At 36.1% G+C, this 26,086-nt stretch overlaps 1 protein-coding gene across 1 annotated transcript; it reads right to left on the reverse strand.

Annotated features, from left to right (window-relative positions):
* Window positions 1-1,155: 1,155 nt before the first annotated feature.
* Window positions 1,156-24,446, reverse strand: LOC148044942 (heterogeneous nuclear ribonucleoprotein L-like). The gene is made up of 13 exons (XM_087717597.1): window positions 24,110-24,446; window positions 19,377-19,495; window positions 18,390-18,627; window positions 17,320-17,405; window positions 15,193-15,289; window positions 15,034-15,106; window positions 10,467-10,538; window positions 7,948-8,165; window positions 7,463-7,584; window positions 4,969-5,170; window positions 3,931-3,988; window positions 3,599-3,691; window positions 1,156-1,887 (listed from the first exon to the last, which is right to left on the reverse strand). The coding sequence occupies exons 1-13, from the start codon at window positions 24,284-24,286 to the stop codon at window positions 1,829-1,831; spliced, it is 1,614 nt and encodes a 537-aa protein (XP_087573723.1). The 5' UTR covers window positions 24,287-24,446; the 3' UTR covers window positions 1,156-1,828.
* Between the last annotated feature and the right edge of the window lie 1,640 nt (window positions 24,447-26,086).

Here is a 26,086-nt window from a genome sequence, read left to right on the forward strand (position 1 = left end):
AATTTTATAATCAAGTGGTGGAATTATTATATGGATTTTATTCCCTTATCTAACTTAGCCATCACAAGGCCACAAAAGGCATAAATATTTGAAGCTACAGCCTATACCCACCTTCTCCTACCTTTGACTCAAGAAACAAATTATGTGTCTATATGGGTGTGCATGTGCGTCTCTCTCTCTCACACACACACCTATGCAATATCCACACTAAGTAAAGCAGACTACTGAATAAGCCACTTTTTAAAAAGAAACTAGTTGATTTTGGCTGCACACAACCTTCAGTTTGCTCTCATTGATATTATTTATTTTCCCTCCACAAAACTACCAGCTACTTACCAATCTCTGCCTTTAATACCCAAGCTGTGCATGCTGCAATAAGAAAATTGATCTTATTATTTTTACTATCATTTTGTAAGCACAGCAATTTTTCAAGTAGAGATGGAAGCTATGCTCTGTGCAAGAGTGCAAGCTTAACATCTAACAGTTAATACCTGAAAGCAGAAAAAGATATAGCAGATGCAGATGTCGCAGGTAAGCACTACATTTGCCCTAATGCTTTGTATACCAGCTTACCTTTGTCTACTTTCCTGGACAGATGGGCACAGTTCTTAAGAATGAGAGTGTAACCAAGTTAATTCTTCTTTAACTCTGCTTTGTAGAATGTTAGTTTCCTACTTATTTTAATTAAACAGGTGGGTCAAAACCACTTATAAAGGGGAAACCACATATCACCACCTAAATGTTGTTAATTTAATTATGATTACAAATATACGAAAACTCTATTGATTTCCTTTCTTCTTTTTTTGCGAATGTGCTGCTCTGAGCACAATTGGCATTTCAAACTATCTTCAACAAATAAAAACATAGACAAATAATTTGCATGACTTGCATATGTTATAGACTTTGGTTCCGTTTCAACCAGGGATAGCTAATCAGTTTTTATATGAAGAATGTTTGACATCCCTACAATAATATACTTCCCTCTGGTGGCTGTTTGGAAGACGATGCAAATCAACTGTAATGGAATATTGCGTTGACTCTGGAAGCAAGTTGAAAAGTACTATCAACCCTTTTCCCTAAAATCACCTCTAATCACTACTGGTTTCATTTTATAACAACATGGTTAAAGTGGAAAAAAAAAAACCAGAAAACGTATTATTCAGACTTCAGTTTTTATTTTTAATTACAATAGCTTCCAGGCCAGGATTAGCATCATATCATGCTAATATAAATGAAAATAATTCTGAAAAGACAATTTTTAAAAATAAGTTTCCTTCCATTCTGCAAAAAGGGTATTAATTTTTTCTCGTGAAATTCCTTTTTAATAATCATATATTACATTACAAAAAACCAGTATGTGTAATTTGGAAAGAATATATACAAGTATTTGCCTTAGAACTGTTGTAACACATACAATTTATAATTAGTAATAGTAACCATGGATTTTACAATTAATATCCTAAAATAATTATCCTTTTTGCATTGATACCAAAATGAAAAATAACCTCAGTAAATGGAATGGTGATATGGAAAACTGGTTTAAAATCAAGACCTTTATTCAATTGATATGCACACGCTACTACCAAGGCAGTCAAATCCTGTAGTTAACAGTAATATGGGTTAATATGCACTATTATTATAAACTGGTATACCTACTTTTTTGAGGAAAAAAGGAAACATTTGGCATTTAATTCATGTATTACAAAACAAATAAACAAGTTAAACTGAAACAAGGAAACTGGGCAAATATCTCAGAGTCAATGAACCACGTGCCATCTCACATTTGTGAATAAAAGGCAAATGGAGTCCTTAACATGCCATCTTTTGTCTACAGATGGGAAGTAGTAGAAAAGCAAAGCTTCAAGGTAGTATATGGGTTAGAGCCATCTGTAAAATGCAAAATGAAACTCAAGAGTTAGAAAAATACTTTAACTTTTACTCTTTAAAATAGCCTGGTCGATCATGAAATTATAGTTTTAAACTAAAGTGATACAAACTGAGATGGAAAATAGCAAACTACTTTGAGCTAATTTTCTGTAAACACAGTTTTATAGAAATATGAGAGCAATTTACCTGCATTTTCTCACAACTACATTTCTGTCACAGAAATATCACATGAATACAACATTTAAAATGCAGTACCTTCTTGCCAGGAAAATGCAGTATTTTAGTTTGCAAATAAAACTACCAATGCTGTTAGGACAGTTGTATGGGGTAGATCAGTTTATTTCTAATACTAAGTTACTGAGTCTTTGAAATGGACCACGTCATAGGTTTAAACAGTAGGTCACAATTCCTTAGGAGTCCGTGAGAAAATCAGACGGAAATCACAACTGTGGGAGAGCTTGTGCATCAAAGCTGAATCACTGTCTAGACAAACTGGCACGCCCAAGCACAAATGAGAGTAAGCACAGAGGGCAGTCTGATATCTTAAACAGGCAAAGAGGTTCATTGGCAATACTTGCTCCTGCTCTGCCTGGATTAGCTTTTTCAAGAAAATTGGATTGTTTATTTCTAATTAAAAGGTTGCATTTTATAAATTGCAAGATTCTAACACTGTTTTGTTTGATATGTAGATGAAAATGGAATTAGTAAAAATAAATAGTATACCTTTCTTTCTGCTGAACACTAATCCATTTTCACAAATTAATTTGCTATTTACACCACCAAGTTTACAAATTATTGGACTATACTGGTAGAACTGGGAGATTATTCTTTCTCAGTCAAGCTAATCGTTTACTACATAGGAGAAAAATTTGTTGTTTGCCACTGTTTTAGACTTGGATGTAAGTGTAAGCATCTTTATCATAATTGATAATACTATCTTACAGTAAACAATTACAATTCTATTTGTATTTATCTGATAAACACTATGCAAGTATGTATGTGTAAATTTATTTCTAATGCACTTATGCAATTATTAAATTCTTAATATTGCTTTATCATAATTGCTAAAACAAATAGTATTATCATAATTGCTGAAGCAAATTTCTCTAGCTACTGGATATTTAACCTGCTTTCTTAACTAACGTTTAAGATATGCGCTGAGGATTTGTAGCACTCTTTTCCCAATGTAAACAACTAGACCAATACAGAACAAAATTATTACCCTCTCCCAAGAAGGTCCATCTAGCAGGACCAAAAATAGCTTTCTCCGTGATGGCTCCCTCCCTCTTGTAACGTCATCCCTACAGAGATAAAGTTGATCACCACTTTGACACTCTTTTGAAAGGCCATGAAGACCCGGTTCTACCAAGGGGCCTGGGGGCAAAAGAGTAATATAGAGCCCATCAAGTTGATTGTTTCTGCTGGGTTGGATGGGCAGGGGAGGGTTATTGCTTCTATATTGTTTTTATACTGGGTTTTATCTTTGTAAGCTGCCAGGAGTCACTTAGAATTAGTTGGCTAGCCATATACATGATCATAAATTAGTCAGTGAGTCAGTCAGTCAATCAATCAATCAACCAATCAAACAGATTAAAATGCAGTAGGCCCAATGGCATTATGAATGCTAATTTCTGCAAATTATACTTCCCAGCCCAACCTTAATACATCCTCAACAAACATGATGTGAAGATTATTTCATAGTGATACTTACTAGGCACTCTTATCTGGTAGTGATTTAGTACTGTAAGAGCTTCCACTGCATCTGTCTTACATTCCCATTCCAAGAGACCAGAAAGTGTATTAGCTGATGTTGGCAAAACAAAGAGTTAAAATGTTTTGTTTTGCTTTATTTTTCTGTCAGTATCATTTGCCTAGGTTTTTAAAAATATTTTTTAAAGAATATGTGAAATTGTTTTCTATCACATTAAAGGCATATTTAATTCAATAATAATAATAATAAACTGCCCATGAGAACCCCATAAGCACACCCAATCATGTCTAATATCGACTGACAATGTTCTCCTTCAAGTAATATTTACTTACGTTTTGGATCAAATACTTTATATTTGATAAAAGATAGAACTTCATGATCATCACACAACTGTAACAAAAGGAAAAAAAATATGGTTGCTAAACAGCAAGACTCAATGCTAGAGTGATTCACAGATACATTGCTATGAAGTACTTCCATAAATATCATGGCTCCCCTATTGAAACAACAAATATTGAATTATTATAATGTGTCAGGGAAGAAATATAATAAATTAAAAATAAACAATTTCAGATAATCCTTGCTTAATGACCATTCAAAATTATGGCAGCACTGGGTCTGAAGTAGACGCCTGGCAGCAGCAGCTGGCTGAGGCTACTGAAGTACAGCTTTCTATTTCAACTCCTATGCCACCAGCACCGAGAAATGCTGCTGTGCAGGGCAGTCAAAAGGGCAGAGATGAAGGGAGTTAGGTAAGGGAGTTCAAGGGATGCAGTCCCTGAACTTCCAGTAAGGATTTATGGCAAACAAGGAGATTTGAAGGACTGGGGAATAGTATTGCAATCAGACTGGTAGCTAGAGGATGGATTTTGGATGGCAATATCATTTTGAAAAAAGGAGAGATTGCAATCCAGACAGCCGCTCTTTTTGAGTAGACAGTAGAAACCATAATTTTTGCACTCAGTTTTAAACTGAATGACTGAAAGTCGAGGCATTTCAATCAAGCTCATAACTATAATATAGCCACAATTATTTGGACACAAAGTCTGATCAAGCCTCATTTTTTAAAATCATTTAAAATCAGAGAAAAACATTTAAATTTGATTACTAATATAGAATGGAGCAAAATACTTTAATCATATATTTTAAATTATAAAGGCATACTGAACAATATTTGTGAATAATCGATTTAAGAATATCTGCCATTATAGATAAGACTATCCTTAAAATATGTTATGGAAGAAGAACAACTGAGACTGATAGCAAAGTACATTTAAAATTGACAGGCTACAAAATGATATGTAAAAAAGATGTAAAAAGTATTAGATTTTGTAACCCGATTATTGTTTAGAACCATGGTCTATTCTTACCTTTACAAAAGTCTCTTCAGTCACACATAGGGGTACATTATAGTAATGCAATACACAAGAAGGTGGCCGGATGATGTTCCTGGATGCTTGGCCAGCCCTTGGAAAACGATTGTTCTTGCTCATTGCAAAGTCTTTATAACTGCTTGTCCCATCTTCCAGCTCAAATATTTGACTAGGAACAACTGAATGCTGCTTGGATACACTGCAGTTAAAAAACAGACAAGAAAACTCCCTTCATATTTAAATCAGAAAATTTTACTTATTTAAACTGTAAATTTTAATTATACTCTAATATAATTTAATAAATTGATTAACCTTCCAATTATTGCAGTAAAATATTCTTTTATCAAATGCATGTATACTGAGAGCTTCTGCCCCGGAAACAAATTTCTTGTGTGTTTAATCACACTTGGTCAAATACAGTATTCTATTCCTATTCCAGTCCATTACTCTACTCTAATCTACTCTACTCTACTCTACTTTATTTACTTTTCATATTCTTAATCACCTCTCGGAGAGATGCTCTGGGCAATGTACAATACAATGAATAAAAACATTAAAATCAGAATAATTTAAGATTAAAAAGTTTTAAAAATTAAAAAAAATAACATTATAAAATTTCAAAAGGTGAAATATTCCAAAATTGGGGGTGGGTGGGTTAAGTTGTTGTTAAAACAGGGGTAAGTAGGGGTTTTCATGGAACCAGCTAGCCCCACCATTGTGTGGCACTCTGCGTCTTGTACACAAGATCACACAGCCAAGTTCTGACCACTTTGTGGAAGATCAAAACATTGGGGGCTTTCATCACCTCTGAGGGCAGGATGTTCCACAATGCAGGGGCATCTGTAGAATAATTGGACACCAGCTCTTCCTAGACTCCCTAGACTAGCCAGTCAAAATTCTTTGATAGACAAAATTCTTTGATAGACAGTCTGTAGCATATTTCCCTGCCTGAACAAGTGGGATGGGGTGATGTAATGTGGCGAAGCTGGTTCCATAGGTAACTGTTCTTGACCCCCCTCTTCGCTCGTTCACAAATGACAGTCAGACAGAACTTCAAAGGAAATATCTTTATGAGTCCTGGCTCAAGCTGGCTGCGAGCCAAAAAATAAATGTAGATAAAGTCTCTGGCAAAAAGTTACACAGCAAAAGCAAAAACAAAAAGCTCTTACAGCAAACCAGATTTACAGAAAGCAAATCACTTATCCAAGTGCCTCTTTGAATCTCGAAAAGATGAACCACACACGACGAACGACGAATGTTGACTTCTGCAACTAAGGCGTGGCACCATCAGTCTTTTATCTGCAGAAGACGACCCTAACGAGCAACAGCTGCTCATTATTCCTGCATCCCGACGCAACTCACAGCAAGCTTCTGCTGAGTCACAACAGGTAACCTGGCCCTATGCCATATAAGCTTTATAGCTGGCCACCAATACCTTGAACTGGACCTAGAAGCAAACTGGAATCCAGTGCAGTTCACAGAGCAAAGAACATTATATCTGCCCTTCTTATAGCACTCAGTATGGCTTGCAGAGCTGCATTCTGCACCAGCTGAAACTTCTGGATACTTTTCAAGGATAGCCCCAAATAGAACATATTGCAACAGTCCAATGAGGAGATGACCAGCGCATGAGGGACAGAACACAAGGCCTCTGTCCTGGAAGAGGCATAACTAGCACACAATGTGGAGTTGACAAAGGTCCTCCTGGCCATGGCTGCCACCTGCTCATTGAGCAGGAGCCATGAGCCTAAGAGAACCCCAAGGTATGCACCAGATGGCCCAACCTCATCCAGGACCTAATTTGATAAACTCCTGTATACAGAGAGGTCAACCCACAGACGCTGTTTTACCAGGTTTCAGTTGAAGTTTCTTGTGCCCTATCCAGACTCCTTCTGTGCACTGTGAAAGGACGTCCACTGCAATAAAGACATATAGCTGTGCATCATCAGTATAGTGGTGATACTTCATCCGGTCCCAGTGGTTTAGATGTTAAAAAAAAGTGGAAGGAGCACTGACCCATGGCACCCCACAAAGGAGGGCCATGAGCTGGATCTTTCATTCCCTATTAACATCTACTGGGACCGGCTTTGGAGGAAGGAGGTGAACCAGCACAAAACTGTGCTGCCTACGCCCAATTCCCTAAGTTGGCGTAGAAAGTTACCATGGACAATGCTATTGATAGCCACAGAGAGGTCAAGAAGAGCAAAGATGGAGGCACCACATCCATCGGGCTCCCACCAGAGATCATCCATGAGTGCAACCAATGCCATACCTGAACCTGAAACCTGACTGAAAAGAATCCATTTCCAGATAATCCATTCCTCCAGGACCCTCTGGGATCGCAAATTAATGAAGAGTCAAATGGCATTTTATAAATGTACAAAAAGGGATTTTCCTCAAACTAAATTAAATTCTCTAAATCGGGTTAATTTTACACATTTTATCTTATATTGGTATTGATATTAAAATAAAAATTGTGATGCACACCTACCAAACATTTAGTCTCTTCCCAAATAATTTGACATTATTGAGATATGTAACTGCTCTTTCAACAGCATATTCATCACCCATTTCCACTAATGCAGTGCCTGGAATAGTCTTCATAAATTTCACCTGTTATATTTTAAAGTATACATAAATTCAATTTAAAAGATGATAGGACATTTTTCAATTTCAGTTGGAAGAAACATAACAATGACTTGTCTTCAAATATATTTACTGTCCCTTTAAAAAATACACAAGCTTTTTCAGGCAAATAGCTGCATTTAAACTTTTGGTGATCACTTGAATGCTAAAAAACTGGGTGAGATCAATTAAAAGAAAAGCTTCCACTTTAGTGTTAATGCAATTATTCCATTATACTATAATAAAATCACAATTCAATTTAACAGTATTCAGAGGCCACATGTCTGGTTTTGGTGGGGTAATTGTAATGCATTTCTGCTTTACAGTCACATTGCTAGGAATTTAGTTTACCTTTTCAATATTTCCATACAAACAGAACAAGTTGAAGACTCTTGAGCAATTCATCTTTTGCTGGTGCAAACCACTGACCATGACAACAGATCCTGAGGGGCTTCCTCCATGCATGTAAGATGAGGAGGCTTGGGGAAGTGGATAAGCAACAAGCTCTGGAGTATCCCGAGATGCCATTCTATACCGATTTGGTAAAGGTAACAGAGGACCATGTGTTCCTAAAGAAAAAAAATACTTCCTAGTTAATAAGTCTTGAATATTTAAGTATACAATGCATCAACTAAATATAGCATTACAAAATAACCACAGCAACACGTCTTATTTAGTGATGTTTCATTAAATAGTAAAACTAAGTTTTTAATAATACAGGTAATCAATTTATGATCACAATTGAGCCAAAAATCTGTATTACTAAGCTAAACAGTTGTTAAATGAGATGTGCCATATTTTATCTTTTTTGCCAGTTGTTAAACAAATCACTACAGTTGTTAAGTGAATCATGAGGTTGTTAAACGAATAAAGCTTCCTCCACTCTGCTTGTTGGAAGTCAGCTGGAAAGGTTACAAATGGTGATCACACGACACAGAGACAGTGCAACTGTCATAAATACAAGCCAGTTGCCAAGTGTCCAAATTTTAATCATGTGATCATGGGGAGGCTGCAATGGTTGTAAGTGTGAAAACTGGTCATATCACTTTTTTCAATGCTTTTGTAACTTCAAAAAACCACTAAACAAATGGCTGTAATTCGAAAATTATCTCTATAAAGGTAGTCTGTGATTTACAATCATTCATTTAGTAATATTTGAAGTTACAATGGCACTGAAAAAGTGACATGACCATTCCCTAATGGAATGTGTGGAACAGAGATGGTATTAAGCAGGTTCTGACCAGTTCTGGAGAACCGGTATCAGAAATTTTGAATAGTTCGGAGAACTGGTAAATACCACCTCTGACTGGCCCCACCCCCATCTATTCTCTGTCTCCCAAGTCCAAGCTGATTGGGGATTTTGCAGTATCCTTCCCCTGGAGTGTGGTGGGAATGGAGATTTTACAGTATCCTTCCCCTGCCACACCCAGCAAGCCACGTTTACAGTAGTAAAAAAATTTGAATCCCACCACTGGTGTGGTTGACCTTGGGGAACAAAGGGAACAAAGGGAAAAGATGCTGTCTAGGAAACAATCAAACAAGAGAGGTAAGAGCCACTACTAACTTAATGGTCAGAGGATGAAACTTAGTAAGGATCTGCCCTAATGATCAAGCATTTAAAAATGGACGATAGGAAGTCTGCATCTTCAGATTTGCAAGATTCGGTTAATGTGGCCTTACAAAAAAATAGAATTAGTCTGTCTAGTCTTGTTTCCTATCTGATTTACTTGAGAGGACTCTCATCACATTTACAACTGTCCCAGTGTCCCTGAGGTCATGTGATCAAGGTCTGCGTGCCTGGCAACTGGCATGTATTTACAACAGTTGCAACACCAGTGAATCACTTGATCACCATTTGCAACCTTCTCAGCTGACTTCAGACAAGCAAAGTAACTAAAAGAATTACCATGTGGCAAGATGGGTGGCTAATAAATTTCACAAATAAACAAAGCCAATGCAGGAAGCCAAATTTGCCTAACAACTGTATGACAACTGCACTGCTTACCATTGGAACTACCAGTTCACTGTTGGAGGTTATAAGTCAAGGACTATTTGTAAAGCAAAACTTGCAGCTTTGATTTTGTTCCTTGAACCTATTTAATACTCAACAGCAATGTTCCACCATTTTTTAAAAAAACCCTTACTTTTAAATAATATAAAATAAAACTTATGGCTTTGATTCCCAGAACCTTTTTAATATACAGCAATACTACTGAATAATCTTGTTAAGTTCAAGATATGTTTCTAACTGAATTTTAATTGGCAGTAAAACGTCTAATAGAATGCAGAACTTGTCTTTTTTGAGAACCAAATCAAAATTTGACACCGGTTACTAATATATTTTAGTTTTCAAGGCTCTATTACAAAGGACTCATCAATCTATCAAAACAGAACCCCATTAGGAATTTTTTAATTACTTAATTAAAATAATACATTTTCTCCAAATGCTCACAAGGAACAGTTAAATCTGTAAAATCACAAACCACAAGATTCAATCTGGTGGTAATCACCGTATTTTATCTATTTTTAAAATAATAGTGTTCATAATAGTGTTCCATTGTGATAAAATGTGCAACCAAGAATTGTGATGGCTTTTAGAAAAATGAAAGCTAAAAAAACACCACAACGACCAATCCTAAAAACCTGGTAAGTGGCTATAATTTTTGGATAAAAACATAAGCCAGGGAATTGTAATAAGCTGAACAACTTCTTTAACCTAAAAATAAAGATTATCCCTTCTATGTAGCAATGTGAGCAATTTCTTTCATGCAGAAGACACAGATAATTGCAGAAACAGGTGTGTTTTCCGTATAAAACCAGAGATTTATGAATAATTTTTATGAAATTAAATTCATAAAAAAGGAACTTACCATAGCCATCATGTCTAAATGATGAGGGATGTTCTCCCAAAATAGCTTGCCTCTGTCGGCCTTTCCCTCTATCTAAAGAATAAGAGAGCATTGATTTTTTTAAAGTAAAAAACCCTCTCAAAATATTAGAATTTTATTAACTAAAAATATATATTTTCTGATTAAAACTTAACAGCAGCTCTGTTAGATCTGATCACATGTCCACCAGTCAAATATTATATTTCCAACAGTATAGTAACCAGATATTTTTAAGGTTATACATTTGCATATTTTGGTCATTTAGTCATTTAGATTGACTTGTTCTAATACGAAAATACGCCAGAATTATTGTTAGGACACTAGAAATATTGTTGTTATTAAAATCACATCCAGAAATATTTGACATTTTAAACTTAAGAAAACTCTACAGATGTCTTAACACTACAATTACTCTCGTAAAAATCAAGCTGTAAATGCAGTACTTTCGAAGGACAGTACCTGATTCACACTATTAGCTTCAACAGCAACATATTTTCAAAGAGGGCTTCTTTTCAAGAAGTTTCAGCATAATCCAATAACAACCTGTATTACATGGTTTCATAATCAGTTAACAGACGATCATATTTTTTAACATACATCAACAGCTATTAATGGGAAAGTGCTGAGAAAACTATACATTGCTACACTATTATTAACAATCTATATTATAATGCCAATGAAAATCAAACTTTTAACAATGAGACGTTTTCAGCAAATTTCATTTTATACAAGAATATAAAGTTAACCAAAGAGTCAACAGTATTGGATGAAAGCAGAAACCAGTATCAACTGCAATGGCATTTATCATTAATGTTTGCTGATTGTTTTATTACATAATTGAAGTGTCAATTTTTTAATTGATTGCTAAACTGTGAGAAATAAGAAACAGCAGTAAAGATAGAAAGTATTTCAATGAGAAAATATCTATGTTTTTACATGGAGCCTATTAAAATCAGCATGGGTTGTAAACTCAGCTTTGATAATAAAAAGCTAAAAGTTTGTTTCCAAGGCCCACAATTTTGTTAGGGCAACTTGTTGAAAATGAAAACATTAGAAAAAAATGTAAGTCCTCAAAACAAAAGTGAGGAAGAATATTTTTGTATGTCAACTACATACATATATTTCACATGGATTACTTTCATTTATTTTGGTAAAAGATGAATAAGTATGAAATAAGGAAAATGCCTGCTAATAATATCCTGTTTAATATTTAACTGATATTGAGATATTAATATGAGCCAGTGGTTAAGGCATTAGTTCTAGTCCCACCTTAAGACACAAAGCCAGTTGGAAAGTCACTCTCACAGCCTTAGGAAGCAGGTAATCACTTCCAAAAAACCTTGTCCAGAAAATCCACCAATGATCCACCACCAATAATTTCTTCATATATATTTATTTTTAAAAAAATGATCATTCCTCAGAGACACTGCAATTGATTCTGTACTGAGCACTTCTAAGATTCCTTCCAACTCTGGGACTCATAAAGCATATAAATAAAAATTGCAACATCCTTCCTACTAAAACATTCACTAGATGTTGGAGAATTAAAATTATTTCTGACCAACAACTGAAAAGGAAATATGAATAAGATATGTTTAATGAAAAATGAAGATGCTGCTACTCTTGATAGCCATGTGGTCATTGACTAAAAACAATAGAAAACGCAACCCATAGGTATGTTATATTTGTCTGGTACATATTTCTATGTAACTATAAAGTATGCATTGGTACAACTGCCCTATTTTCGTACTCTACAAAATAGCATTAACAGGATCTATATTCAATACAACTGACAAGATTTCAGCTAGCAGATTTATACAGTATTAGGTTCTTGAGTGCAATGCTGTAACACAATACTCTTGTTGAAAAAAGGAGAACCAAACCGGTTCAAATATTCAAAATTATCTGCTTAATGAAAAACGTAAAAACTGCCAAGTTGTGCTTGATTTCTGGTGATTTCATGCACATATAGCTTTCTTGTTAACATGAAAGTGGTCTCCTCTTGCCACATTCTGGGTTTATTTTGTTCAGATTTGCAGCCGAGTCTAAACTGACAGATCCCTATGACAGTACTGTTCCCACCAGGCTGCTTAGCTTCAAAGCCTAGATAAGATTAGCCAACTTTGCCAGATAAATTATAAGTCCAAAATAAATGAGTAATTTTCTATATTAAGGAAGTTGCCCACTCACTGGCAATTGGTTTATTGCTCACATTATGTTCTCTGATGATTCATTAAAATTGATATAGACAGTAGCTTTTATTAACTGTTATTTATCAGAATAAAAACCTATAATTGTCTATCTACAGAAAATGTGGTGCAGGTTTTTCCATTACAATTTAAAGTAACGCTACATACAGTCTTCAACTTACAACCACAATTGGAACCCGAATTTCATCACTAAGCAATGCACTCATAAAGCGAGATATCATGTGACTACATCACTTAGCAACTGTAATACTAGCACTCAATTAACTGAGAAACACAGGTTAAGCAGAGGGAATCCCAGGTAAGGAGTGGGGGTGGGGTAGGCCTGGCACAAGCCACACAAAAGTTGCAATGTGGTGCAAAACTGCAGTTGCTCTTAGAAGTCTCAGCCTGTCCCGGCAACATGATGCAAAGCTACTCCACTTGGCCCAGCAGCACTTAGGACAATAGGTGTATTGCAATTTCTCTCACTCACTTATCTCCTCCCACCATCTATACTCTTTGGGCTACTGTATGCAAGGCTGGTACTGGCAGTTTAAGGCCTTCATCCCAAGGCACACACCCCATTCGCATGATCCTTCGGAAAGCTACCTCAGGTCTCGCGAGAATGGACGCATTTTTTGGAGAGAGGCAGGAACGTCATTCTTGCCCTAGTATCACCCTCTGATGAGAAGTACCACTGCACAGAACAACCAAAGAGCATAAATAATGAGGAGACAGGTGAGTTGCAGCATGGCTACTGTCATAAGTTTGGCTGGGCTACCAAACCCCCTAATTTTTAGTCACGTAACTATGGGGATGCTGCAACAACCATAATTTCAGGCCCGGGCATCCATTTTTTCAGTACCATCATAATTTTAAACGGTCGTTGAATAAATGGTTGTAAACTGAGAATTAGCTATGCTACTATGCTAAGCAATTATGTGGGTGTATTTAAACAACAAAGTTCACATATTCAAAGATATCTGTGCCACATAACCAAATCCATTCTTGAGAACTAAAATAATGTTCAAAAACAGTTAAAATAAGAAACAGGACTTGCTATTCAAAGAAAAGTCAAATGTCACAATAAACATGAAATTTTTGATACTGTGTTATTTTCCTTCAAGGAAAGATTTCTTATTTCCCACAGTTTCATTTACCAGGATAGGCCACATTCCCTAAACAGAATCTGAATTGAATGTGTAAACTTTGTATCTTAGTTAGGTTATCTGGTAATTCGAAACAAAGTTTAACTTTTACCATAGCATTGTGGTTGAATAATCTGCTAACCAATAGCATAGCCCACTTATTAACTTTTTACAAATACTTAATTCTTATTCCAAAGCCTACATATTAATAGTACATGTTACAATCAAAGCACTATCTATAAAATGCAACTTTTAGATAATAGTTAAAAGGCAAGCCAGGGCCTAATATTAATAGTACATTTTCACAGTCAAAATACTATCTAAAAAATCCAACCATGTAATTATTAAAAAGTCAAATCTTGATTCATGTTCAAAATTTGCTAAATACTCTACCTTGATAGGTTTTCCAACCTCCTGCTATTAATGCCTAAATTTTCAAAAAGTATACACAGCAAATTATACAAGTCATTTTATTTTTAGGTAGTTATGATCCTTTAGACAATATTTACATTGGAAAACCTATCTTACATAAAACCAAAACAATTGCCACAATGTACAAGAGAAAACAAGATTTGGAGTCTTCCATATTATATTGTTTTGTTCTAGGGATGTAAGACAGGAACCATGTGCAAGCTGATTATAATGGGTACAGTCTACCATGGTATTCATGACATGAAATCAGAAGTACTGTAAGTATCCTTCTTGACATGCTTGTGGTGATGATGCATGCAGTATGCAGTCAAGGTGAATTGCAAGTCTGAGGTTTTTCAGAGGGCCATTTGATGATGCCGATGTGGTGCATGATGAAGTGTAGAGTCAGCCTGCTGGAGTCCTCTATCCTTCTTAATGCTTTGTCCACCATATGGGAAAATTCCTTTCCATGGAGAAGCAGTGTGCAAGTTTGTAGTTTGTAAGGAAAAGTCTGCATCAGTGTCCTCTCCTCCAAAGAGTGAGAGCTGCTTGGAGAAATGAAAATCCTTGTACTGCAAACATGCTTGCATGTATGGGTTCCTTCTTGGCCTAAACAATTCAGTATATCACCAGGGGACTCTAGTGTTGAAAGTTATTCTTTTCCAGGATTACAAAGCTTTAACAAAAGTTCCACCAGCAATATTTGGCTTGCATTAAAGAAACTGTCTGCATATGTATATATATATATATGTATATATGTATGTATGTGTATATGGTAGATACAATTACCCAAACACTTACCTCGTCTGCCCAGGTATGGCTTAGTATAATCCCAACTATCATTGTCATTTCGAATTACATTAAGTCGAGTTGGCTGTCAAGATACAAGCAAAACAGTGAATTTTAATCAGTGCTTTTTCTGCTCAAAAAGAGAGAGGTTTAAGAAGATATAAACTTTACCCTTGCATATTCTATTTTTAATGTACAGCATCCTGCATATATATCCGCTCCATTGAGTGCAGCTTTTGCCTTCTGAGCACAAAGAACTGATTCAAACATAAGATATGTTAAGGATCTTTAGTTAGTCTTTAAAATACAGCGATAAAATATTTCAGAAAAGAACTCTTTAGCTGTGCTAGAAATCACTCAGAATCCATTTACCATATTTTTGGAGTATAAGACACAACTTTTTTCCTCAAAAAAGAGGCTAAAAATCTGGGTGTGTCTTATACACCGAATACAGCATTTTTGCCTCCTGAAGCCCCGCCCCCCTTCACCAAAATGGCTGTGCATAGCTTTATGGTGGCTTTCAGAGTGTTCCTGGGGGCTGGAGAGGGTAGAAATGAGCAAAAAACTGGCCGCTTCTTGCTCCTCCCCAGCAGCACTCTAGAAGCCTCCATAAGGCTATGCATGCAATTTTTTTTGACAAAAAAACTAGCCCGTTTTCACTCGTTTTTGGGGGGGCCCGGAGCACTCTACAAGGCCCCCCCCCCAGGTTATTCATGCCTTTAAAAAAAACAGGCCTGTTTTCATGAAAAACGGGCCATTTTGGGAGGTTTGCAGAGTGCAAAAACTTTTTTTTTCCTTTTGGAAAGCTCTTTAACTGATTGATGAGAATTACATTGATCAAGCGCAGTGCCAGCAGAAACAAAGTTTTAGTTCCTGCAGATTGTCAGCCATTTCCTTCTCCAGCACATGGATAAATACACCTGGAAATATCTACCTACCTACCTACTCTCTCTCTCCCTACTTACCTACTGTATTTCTCTCTTCCCTCTTCTTCTAGCTACCAACCAACCTATTCTCTCTCTCCCCCTACCTATCTACTGTATTTCTCTCTATTTCTCTCTATCCCTCTACCTAGCTACAGTATTTCTATCTCTATTTTTCTCTCTCTCTATTCCTTTATGTACCTACCTACCTACCTAACTACTCTCTCTCTCACTCCCTACCTACCTACTCCATTTCTCTCTCTTTATCTCCCTCTCTCTCCCTCTATCTGCCTACCTACTTTTTTTTAGAATTTGCCTCTTCAAAATCTTGGTGCGACTTATACTTGGTTGTTAATTTTAATTTAATTTTTAAAATTTTATTGTAAATATCAATTGGGTTTTTTGGATACTTTATTAATGTCCCTTTTAATTTTTGTAATATGTATTTTCTTTTATGTTGTACGCCACCCTGAGTCCTTGGGAAAAGGGCAGCATATAAATCCAATAAACCTCAAACCTCATACTCTGAAAAATACAGAAATTGGGTACTGACAACAGTAAACCTAGATTTGCTGGTAGATTTCTTGTTGATTTCGAGTTGTTTCTAAGTTGTTATCCATACCAAGAATGAAATGACTTTCAATGTACATTATATTACTAAGGGAGAACTTGTGGGGTGGTTTTCTTTTGTTTCTTTGTGAACAAATTAAGCTATAGTCAATGTGTCACACTTCAGAATTCATAATTCTGACAAATTTGAGAAGTCATAGTCTTTCTTCTAAATTTTCTTCTAAATTTAATTTTATGCATTATTTTTTCATAAGCTGCAAGGCTATTTATTTAGGCCTACAAAGGACCGGATCCATCTCGATCTCACTGCCAAAATAAAACTGTTCTACAGAACATTCAAGGAATAATTTATGGCTGTTATTTCTGTCTACAGAGATTCTCATTCATCCAGGTCATGGTTGTCCCAAAGATGCTTTTCCAAAAGGCAACTATATTTTCTTGCGGTTTTTTTCTTTGAAAACATTTCACTTTGCATCCAAAAAGCTTTAGTTCAGTTCAGAGAAAACACCAAGAAAGTTCAGTTGTCTTTTGAAAAAACATCTTTGGGCTGTTATTTATATTGCGGCTGGCACTTGTCTGTAAACTACTGCGAGTTGTTCTAATTCAGTGGTTGCATAAATGCAGAATAAACAAATACATAAATAAGTTTTCTGGCAAGTTCCTGTGCTACAGCATAACAATACAGTACTGACATTGGGTAACAAAACGTCTGCAATAGAACAAACCAAGCTCAGAGAGCACCAAGGACTCCACAGTTCAACACTGAGCTACTTATTTCTCTTCTATTAGAAGAGTAAAAGGATATTCAACCATGGCTTGTATTCCATTTCTCTTGAATATGACAATACGTTGTACTTTCCCAACAGGATTGCATACTGTGTACAAGACATTCTACAAAATAAAGCAGATGTTTTACCTTACAAGATAATTCAAAATGTTAACAAATAAAAATATATACAACTATTAAAAAGCCATTCTGAGAAAATACTGTAATGCAATTCAGAAAAGAAAGTTTTAATTCAGTTTTGCTATACATACTTTAAATAATTCGCATGCTGCACTGGTAAATATACAAAGTTAGTATGCCCAATATTTGTACCATTTATAAAGCAGAACAAAATGAAGGGAAGGATTGTTTCCTTTCCAAATTATTGTGAAAAATGTTGAACTAATCTATTATAACTTTATCACCATTTATTTATTTATTTATTATGCAGCCAATTACACCTAGAGGTGACTATAGGCAGCTCACAACTAAACAAAAGCAACAAGATAAAAAATTTAAACATTAAAATAATACATGTTAACATTAAAATTTACTTTAAAAAATAACAAAAATGGCAAGGAAGGACACAAGATGCATATAGAGAGGAATGTGGGATCTTAATCACCTCCAGTATGATACACCCCATCACAAAGAAATTACAGGACTGTTCTTGGAAAAGTTACAAGATCTAAGTGGCAATATGTTAAAAGTATGTACATTTATACTGTATATATTTATAATATCATGAGAACTGAATTCAACTAAAATTAAACAGAACTCTACTTACAAAAGCAGACTGACCTGGCCCCCTGGGAAATTTTTCCACAACTGTCCTCACTTCACATAACATTACTGAATCATTCACTTTCCAAAAGAAAACTATGATTTATACTATACTTTCCCAGTGTTACAGAACAAAATATACTGAAAAGAACACATGCATTTATATATGAAGATGCTTTCACATTCAATATAAACCAGAAAAAACAATCTTAGATCCTACCAATGTAAAAAATAGGCAAAAAGGCACAAACTTGCCACAAGCAAGCACAGTATAGGACAATCTAAAGATTCAAGTATTTGAGATTTATGCTGTAAAATAGACATACCACAGTAATTGGATATAAAGGATTCTGAATTGATAACAGCAGAACTTTGTTCCCACCAGATGGGTCATCAGTGTTTCCTGGACGGGTTATTCTTTTGCTTGTAGAATAATTGAAAAATGCTTGCTGTCCTGCTATGTATACTGGCTCATCTGCTGCAAAAGTAACACACTTTTTGGCACTTTCAATATCCTCAAATTCTACCAAAGCTTGGCGTTTAAATGGCATCATCATCACATAACTACAGGAAAAAAACACCAAAATGAATTAGTTCATAATATAATTCAGCAATTAAACTAAAGCAAAACTTATATAACTTAATATAAAAATTCTACTGCCAAATGCACAAAAAAGGCAATTTCATTTCTTAAAGTCAATGACAACTTTGAGTATAACATAAACTATTAAATTTAAATTATATCTTTCAAATACCTCTTAACTATAAGTAGCCTATTAAAATTTTGATGATGAACAATTTCATACATTACTGTTTTGAATTAGTTGCTATGAAACATAATTATAAAAAACAACAATAGATATGTAAAACAGGTATAAATTATTTCACAGAGCTTGTCGTGCAATATTTTTCACTAATCTGATGAAATGTGCATATGTCTGGGGGCAAGGATCAGTGGACATAAATCAGACTAATTCAACACTCAGAATATGAAGAATCCTCCTAAACATTTTGTTCTTTATTCAATTTAGAAAAATAATTCAGTAGGTGACATGTTCCTCAGTTTCACATTATATCCAAACATGCCTTGATTTTGTAGATTGTTTGGAAATCATTAATCATAGCTTTATCATTAAACTCTATTGACCTGGTCTATGGATAATATTATACCATAAATATGACGATCTTTATTTAACAGCTTGACTAGATCATGTCAACAAGATATAAAAAAATGTCTTATCCTTTTATATATATACAGCCACAGCAAAATGCAGTTTTCTATCAAAACTTTTTAAAAAAATCATTAAACCTACCATATGGTACCAAATTTTTCAAGAGCTTCCACAAGGTCTGCCTCCACAACTGACTCACAAAGACCACGGACATGGACCACAGGAGAAACGGAAACTTTGTGATGACTGCCTCCTGCATCCTAATAAAAGCATTTTAAGTTTCTTTTTAAATCTTACTGTAACAAATATATTGTGAACTACGAAGTTAAAACTTACTTTCACGTTTAACAGTATATATTTATAACCTAAATATGAAATACGGAACTATGTCTAAATTTACTTGTTATAACAGAAATTTTTTCTCTAAGTCTAGCTTGAATGTTAGCTACTTTAAGACTTGCCTTTTTTTCAAGTAATGGCAATTCTAAATGTCTGTGGGAAGATTAAACAGAAAATAGAGAAGGGAAGGGACTATGGTATGAAAGCCAATTTTAAATCTCAACTTTACATTCCAACGAACTTTAGGTTATTATTACTTTTCCAGTTTAATGGTTATAGTTAATTATACATTACCTTAACATTACTTGGAGAGAACAACAAAATTGTGAAAGACACAGGAAATTAATACACTGTAATAGTCAGAATGCAGCCAGAATCTTAGCAGATAACCTGCGCCATTCAAAGATGAACAATTCTCTGCATTTCTTATTCAAAGTGATAATCAGTAAATATTATGTTTACAATAATATTCTCTTGAGTAACTTAAATTATTACTGCCGGGAGGTCTATCACCAAAAACAAACTAAATGATTTTATTGTAATAAAATATTTTCTACTTTTATGAAACAATGTATAAAATTAAGTTGTTATCAGAATTTTAAGCAAAATATTCATATATATTAAATGAAAAGTTAGAAGATAGCAGTCTTTAGAATTCATGGACCCAACTTTTAAGAAAATAGTTTTCAATACATTTTTATACTTTAAAATCTAAATGTGAGAGAAATTATATTTGTTTAAAATATGAACAACATTTCAAGTCAAGAAATAATATTGAATTAGTTTGAGATTTGTTCTCTGAAACTAGAAATGTTAGCTCAGATAATAGCAATAGCACTTAGACTTATATACCTCTTCACAGTGCTTTACAACCCTCTCTAAGCGGTTTACAGAGTCAGCATATTGCCCCCAACAATGTGGGTCCTCGTTTTACCCACCTCAGAAGGATGGGAGGCTGAGTCAACCTTGAGCCTGGTGAGATTTGATCTGCCAAGCTGCTGGCAGTCGGTGATCAGCAGAAGTAGCCTGCAGTACTGCACTCTAACCACTGTGCCACCAAAATTCAATAACATATTAAATAAGCCATGGATAGAGCTATTTTATTTGCTCAACAAAAGAAGAGAATGAAAATAATGCTTATTTGTAGATAAGCTATATTAATTTTAATTAATTTTCAAATAATTAGTTTTGGAATTAAAAGCATTTGATTACATATTTCATTACTATCAACTAAATTACATAGTGAAACAATTTTGATTATGTAAGAAATAAATTTACATCAACACGTTTATGCTTTCAGACACTGCTGCTATTATTATAAATGCTTCTCTAATTTACAATTATAGGTTGTCCTTGAATTACAATTGAGGCCAACATTTATGTTGCTACGTGAAAATATTTGTTAAGTGACTTTGCCCTATTTGACAACTTTTCTTGCCACAGTTGTTAAGTGAATTACTGCATTTATTAAGTTAGTAACACGGTTAAATGAACCTGGCTTCCCCATTGACTTTGCTTGTTAAAAGGTTGCAAAAGGTATCACATGATCCTGGGATTCTGCAACCATCATAAATACGAACCACTTGCCAAACATCTGAATTTTCATCATGTAATCATAGGGATGCTGCAAAGGTTGTAAGTGTGAAAAACAGTCATAAGGCACTTTTTTCAGTGCTGTTGTAATTTTGAATGGTCACTAAATGAACAGTTGTAAGTTGAGGACTACCTGTATACTGTACTTTATCTGCAGGATGGGCAAAACAGCATGACTGTTGCTTATGTGTAGAATTATGCAGTTAACATATACTTGATGTACCCCTTCAGTTTCTTCACTATAACAATATTGCACATGTTTGAAACTTACCTGGTGATTTGTCTTGTTTGGTTATTGCTTCAGAATATACAAATACTGTACTCTGGAATTCTATGATTCAGGCTAGTGTATATTTCTCAATAAGAGGGCTGTTTCTGACAGTGAGGCATTAAATTAATTCCTTATCCTCCATTTCGGAGAATGGCTCATTCTTCTTGCTAATGTTTCACATAAGCAAATGACAACAAGTAAAGCAGTTCCTGAATTATTTCCAGAATCTGTACTAGCAATGGGCATGCTGTATTTCCTTCTGAATTGTAATGTAACGTAACATCTTGCATATCCTCTGATCTATCCAACATCATAATAAAGTTTGCAGACGACACAACTGTGCTGGGACGAATCAGCATACAGGGAAGAAGTCCAGAAGGTATCCACATGGTGCTCAAGAAACAACTTACATCTAAATACTAGTAAGACAAAGGAGATGGTGCTAGATTTCCGGAAGCACAGAGAGGAACCTGCCCCACTGTACATCGATGGGGGCTGTGTGGAGAGGGTTTCTTCTTTTAAATTCTTGGGAATGCTTATTAGTCAAGATCTCACCTGGAAAAACAACACGTCTCTGGTTATTGGAAAAGCCCAACAGAGACTTCATTTCCTTAGAGACCTGCGAAAAAATCAGGTGGAACAACGTCTCATGACCCCTTTCTATCGGTCCACCATAGAAAGTGTCCTCATATATTGTATTACAGTATGGTATGCTGGTTTAACAGCTACGGACAGGAAGGCACTACACAGAGTGATCAATTCGGCACAAGAAACCATTGGTTGCCTTCTGACACCACTGGATGATATTGCCAGATCTCACTGCTTTAGCAGAGTAAGGAAAATACTCAGAGATCATTCACACCCTGGTCAGTGTCTCTTTGCACTTCTACGATCAGGCAGAAGACATCAAATTATAGCCAGCCGAACAAACAGGTTTAAAGATAGTTTCTATCCTTGGGCTGTGAGACTTTTAAATACAAACACAATCACTCCATGCACACACTAGGTTTTTTTTCTTTTTTCATTTCTGTTATAATTTTGCACCAGTGAGGTTAAGACTAATTTCGTTGTATTTAAGTACAACGACAATAAAGATTATACTTATATGCATGTCTCCTCTTTCCTTGTGTTGCACCTGTATATGTGAGTACTGGGAGTATGAGATAAGCTGAATGTACAGGTTTGTATCACAGGACAAGGGGAGGGGGTAACATTTTAAGAAACTTTTCAGTTGCTTTTCCAATAGCAATGCCCGGGAAGGATTATTTCAGGGTCTTCTTCAGCAGCTCTAGGATGGATCTGGACTATTTTCAAAGTAGATTTTATCTTGCTGACTCTCCTCCAAATACCAGTTAAGGACCTATTTTATTTTGTTTTTGAGCAGTTAACCCTAGTCGATAAGACAAAATTTCAAACCCGTCTGCTGAGTTAAAAACTGTAAAAATGAAAAGTGATAAATTCTGTAGTGTAATCAAGATAACGATGGCCAGGTTGTGAGAATTCAAGCTAATCATAATTCAATCAGTAACATATAGATTTTTTAAAAACCCATATGTCAGAATGATGAACAGAACATATTGTAGATCATAGCTTAGATAAACTTAACTGAAAAGTATTTTGCAGTTGAAATGCCATATTTTGAAATCTGAAATAGCCAATATAACTCAGATAATTCTAACATGATCCCAATTACTTCAGGTATTTTACCATGGTCAAACATGATGAGCTCTTCGTTTCTGGGCTCAGAGCACTTCCAATACTGTACTTTAAAGCCAAAACAGTATGGCTATAATATAATGCACTTTGAAGCTGATTTGTTCTGTATAAACACATTGCGCCACTGACTTGAATGGCTTTGCTATAAGCAGTATTATCACGGATTTATTTATAAGTATGACATATATACAGGGTATATACATACCCTGTACAATACGGCAGGAAGAGATGAAAAATCCCAGACGACTGTAATATATTCTTGTCCTAATCTATTATTCTCCCATCCCACAAGAGCACAGACCTTAGTACAAAGCTTAGTTAGAAAATATAGCTGAAAATAGAACTCCAATAATAAAGGGGATTGCAACAGTTATCTGCTTCGAATCCATTCTTAAGATGAATGAGGAAAGGAAAATAAACACGGCGGAATTTGAGATACTGAGGTCCAGGATTAGACAAAGAAAAATCTCAATTTTCATCTCCTCAAAATTTGAAAGCGATGGTAAACATTTCATTTATGCCTAATGCAAGTTCCCAATTTGTGGGACGCCGAGAGACGGGAAAGGATTTAAGTATGCTCGGCTGGTGAGTATGCTTAGCCCAAAGATAATTTGGAAAGAAAGCCTCTCTGGGATCTCAAAAATCAAGATGGAATATAAGACTTAAGACTTCCACCGACAACACACGGCTTATTTTGGGGAAATTTGGGGGGGGGGGGGGAAGCTAGGTTGTCTTTTTTAAAAAAGCTTAGCCCTTTCCAGATATGGCAAGGATATCCACGGGCTTTTCAACGAACACCAACATCACCCTTCTCTCCCCCTACTTGGGGCGGAAAGACCCCCGGGGCGGCACTGGAGTGAATCCCTCAGGGACATCTGCCTCCATTCTCCCTGCCCAGCCGGTGAGCAACGGGAACAAAAAACACAAGAGTGCGCGCCGTGCCCGCTTTCCTTACCCCTCCGGAGAAGCCCCCTGCGCGAGGGGCGGCCTTTTCCCGGCGGCTCTCGCCCTCCTCTGCCCCATACTCGATCTCCCCCTCTTCGGCGGCGGCGCTGGGTTTTAGCCTCTTTAGGCTCTCGTACGCGCCGTCCTCCTCCTCCTCATACTGTTCCCCAGAGGACGGGGAAGACATGGTGGTGGCGTCTTTGGCGAAGGGATGAGTGTGCTGAACGCACAATTGGCGCGCGAAAGGGGGGTGGGTGGACCCGAGAAGATCGGTTAAGTAAGGCCTGCCAGAGAGAGAGATGCCCCGGCACGATAAAAGACAAGACCACACCGCAGCGATGCACGTTTGCCCACACAAATCGCAGCAACACGGAGGAGGACCAGTAAAAGCCCCTCCTCGAGATAGCGCCGATTCCTAGATTGCACATCGTGATTGGTTGAAAGGGAAGCTTCTCAGAAGCGCCTCAAATTGCGAGTGGAGAGCTGGAACGCTTATCACGCCCAGAATGTAAAGACCTCCCCCACCGCCTTTCCCCCTCCCTTTTTTTGCAATGTAGGTTCTGTTCTGCCTCTGCGACCCGGCTATTGCGATCCCTTCAAGAGAAGCGCGGCCAGGCGGGTTGTTGTTTATCGCCCCCCTCTCCCTCTCCCTCCCTCCCTCCCTCTCTCTCTCTCCCTCCCTCCCTCCCTCTCCCTCTCCCCCTCTGTGTGTGTGTGTGTGTGTGTGTGTGTGTGTGTGTGTGTGTGTGTGTGTGTTTGTGTAAGGTTGGAGCAATAAGATAAAAGGTCACTTGGAAGTCAAGGGTTTTTCTATTTTTTTTTTACAATGCAGCGTTGTATGTAATGCAATGGAACCAGGCAGCGTTGATGTTCTGCACTTTTTTAAAAAAGTAAGAGGGTCAAAAAACGTTGCTTGCCAAAATTCGGGAATATCAGTCATATTGAATGTGGTTATATCCAGATAAACCCGAGTACTGTATGTAGGCTTACAATTTCAAATAAGACTGAAAGGGTAACAAAACTAGGTGCAAAAAAGGCTTCTTTTTTTAACCAAGTGCAATTCACAAATGTTCTTCCAATATCTCCTTTTATACCAAGTAATGGAAACAAAGTAAATCCACCTTCCCCTTTCTGGTCTATCAGAAGATGCTTCAAATAGAACGATGTCAAATAAGTCAATAGATGGCGACTCCTTCATTAGCTCCATCAATAAAATTAAATGCCTTCAAAGACACAGAAAAAAACACCACTGGTATTTAGTTTCCTATATGAGTGGGAAAGTAAGAAACAGAGGATTCCATCAATCAGGAGATCATGGTAACTGTTTTCAGAAAATTGCCCAGCATCATTGCCAGAACTAAAGAATTACTGAAATCTGGATAGTGTTTTTCTTAAGTAAGCTTCATTTTCAATGGAAATGAATTATTTTGTGGGTTTACTTAATGACCATTTATTTAACAACTGCTACAAAAAAGCTTGTAACATTGGGACGGTCATGTGGGTGACCTGCATAATCGCTTGTCATGAGTTACAACAGTAGTTGGCAGACTCAATTATGGCTATAAGTCAAGGACTACCTGTAATGAGTATTCTGTGGAATCATGTCACTCCAGATGACAATCGGTAATAAAAGATTTATGCTAAAATGTCTGTTTGCATCCCACTCAAACAAAGCACAATACAATACAAGTTCTTAATAATAAGAATCCAAATATTATAAATATCAGTTGCTAACAGAGCAGAATATTTGTAGCTCAGGATTGAACGGTGGGATTTTTTGAGCTTGATTGTTTTCTTGCAGATGTTTCATTGCCCAAAGGGAGGAGGGTTTGCCCTCTTTGTATATGCTAGTGACTTGCCTTGCCAGTGTTGATGGGACTGTTCTTGGTGGTTCCTTGATTGGCCTGTTGTTCCTTGACTGAAGTATTCTTTACTTTTTCATTGTTGGTCTAGTATTCTTGGCATTAATCACTACTTATCTTTTGAT

This window comes from Thamnophis sirtalis, unplaced genomic scaffold (genome assembly GCF_051295495.1).
Source record: "Thamnophis sirtalis isolate CommonGarterSnake01/CBP01778 unplaced genomic scaffold, rThaSir2_p1.2 scaffold_6, whole genome shotgun sequence".
NCBI lineage: Eukaryota > Metazoa > Chordata > Lepidosauria > Squamata > Natricidae > Thamnophis > Thamnophis sirtalis.

Bases quoted from the DNA above. Each gene is read 5' to 3' on its own strand.
- LOC148044942 (XM_087717597.1), bottom strand. From the start codon at position 24,286: ATGTCTTCCCCGTCCTCTGGGGAACAGTATGAGGAGGAGGAGGACGGC. The intron at 17,406-18,389 runs GTATGTCTATTT...TTTATTTTGTAG, and splicing joins CTTTATATCCAATTACTGTG to AATGTCTTGTACACAGTATG. The intron at 7,585-7,947 runs GTAAACTAAATT...AAAATATAACAG, and splicing joins TGTATGGAAATATTGAAAAG to GTGAAATTTATGAAGACTAT.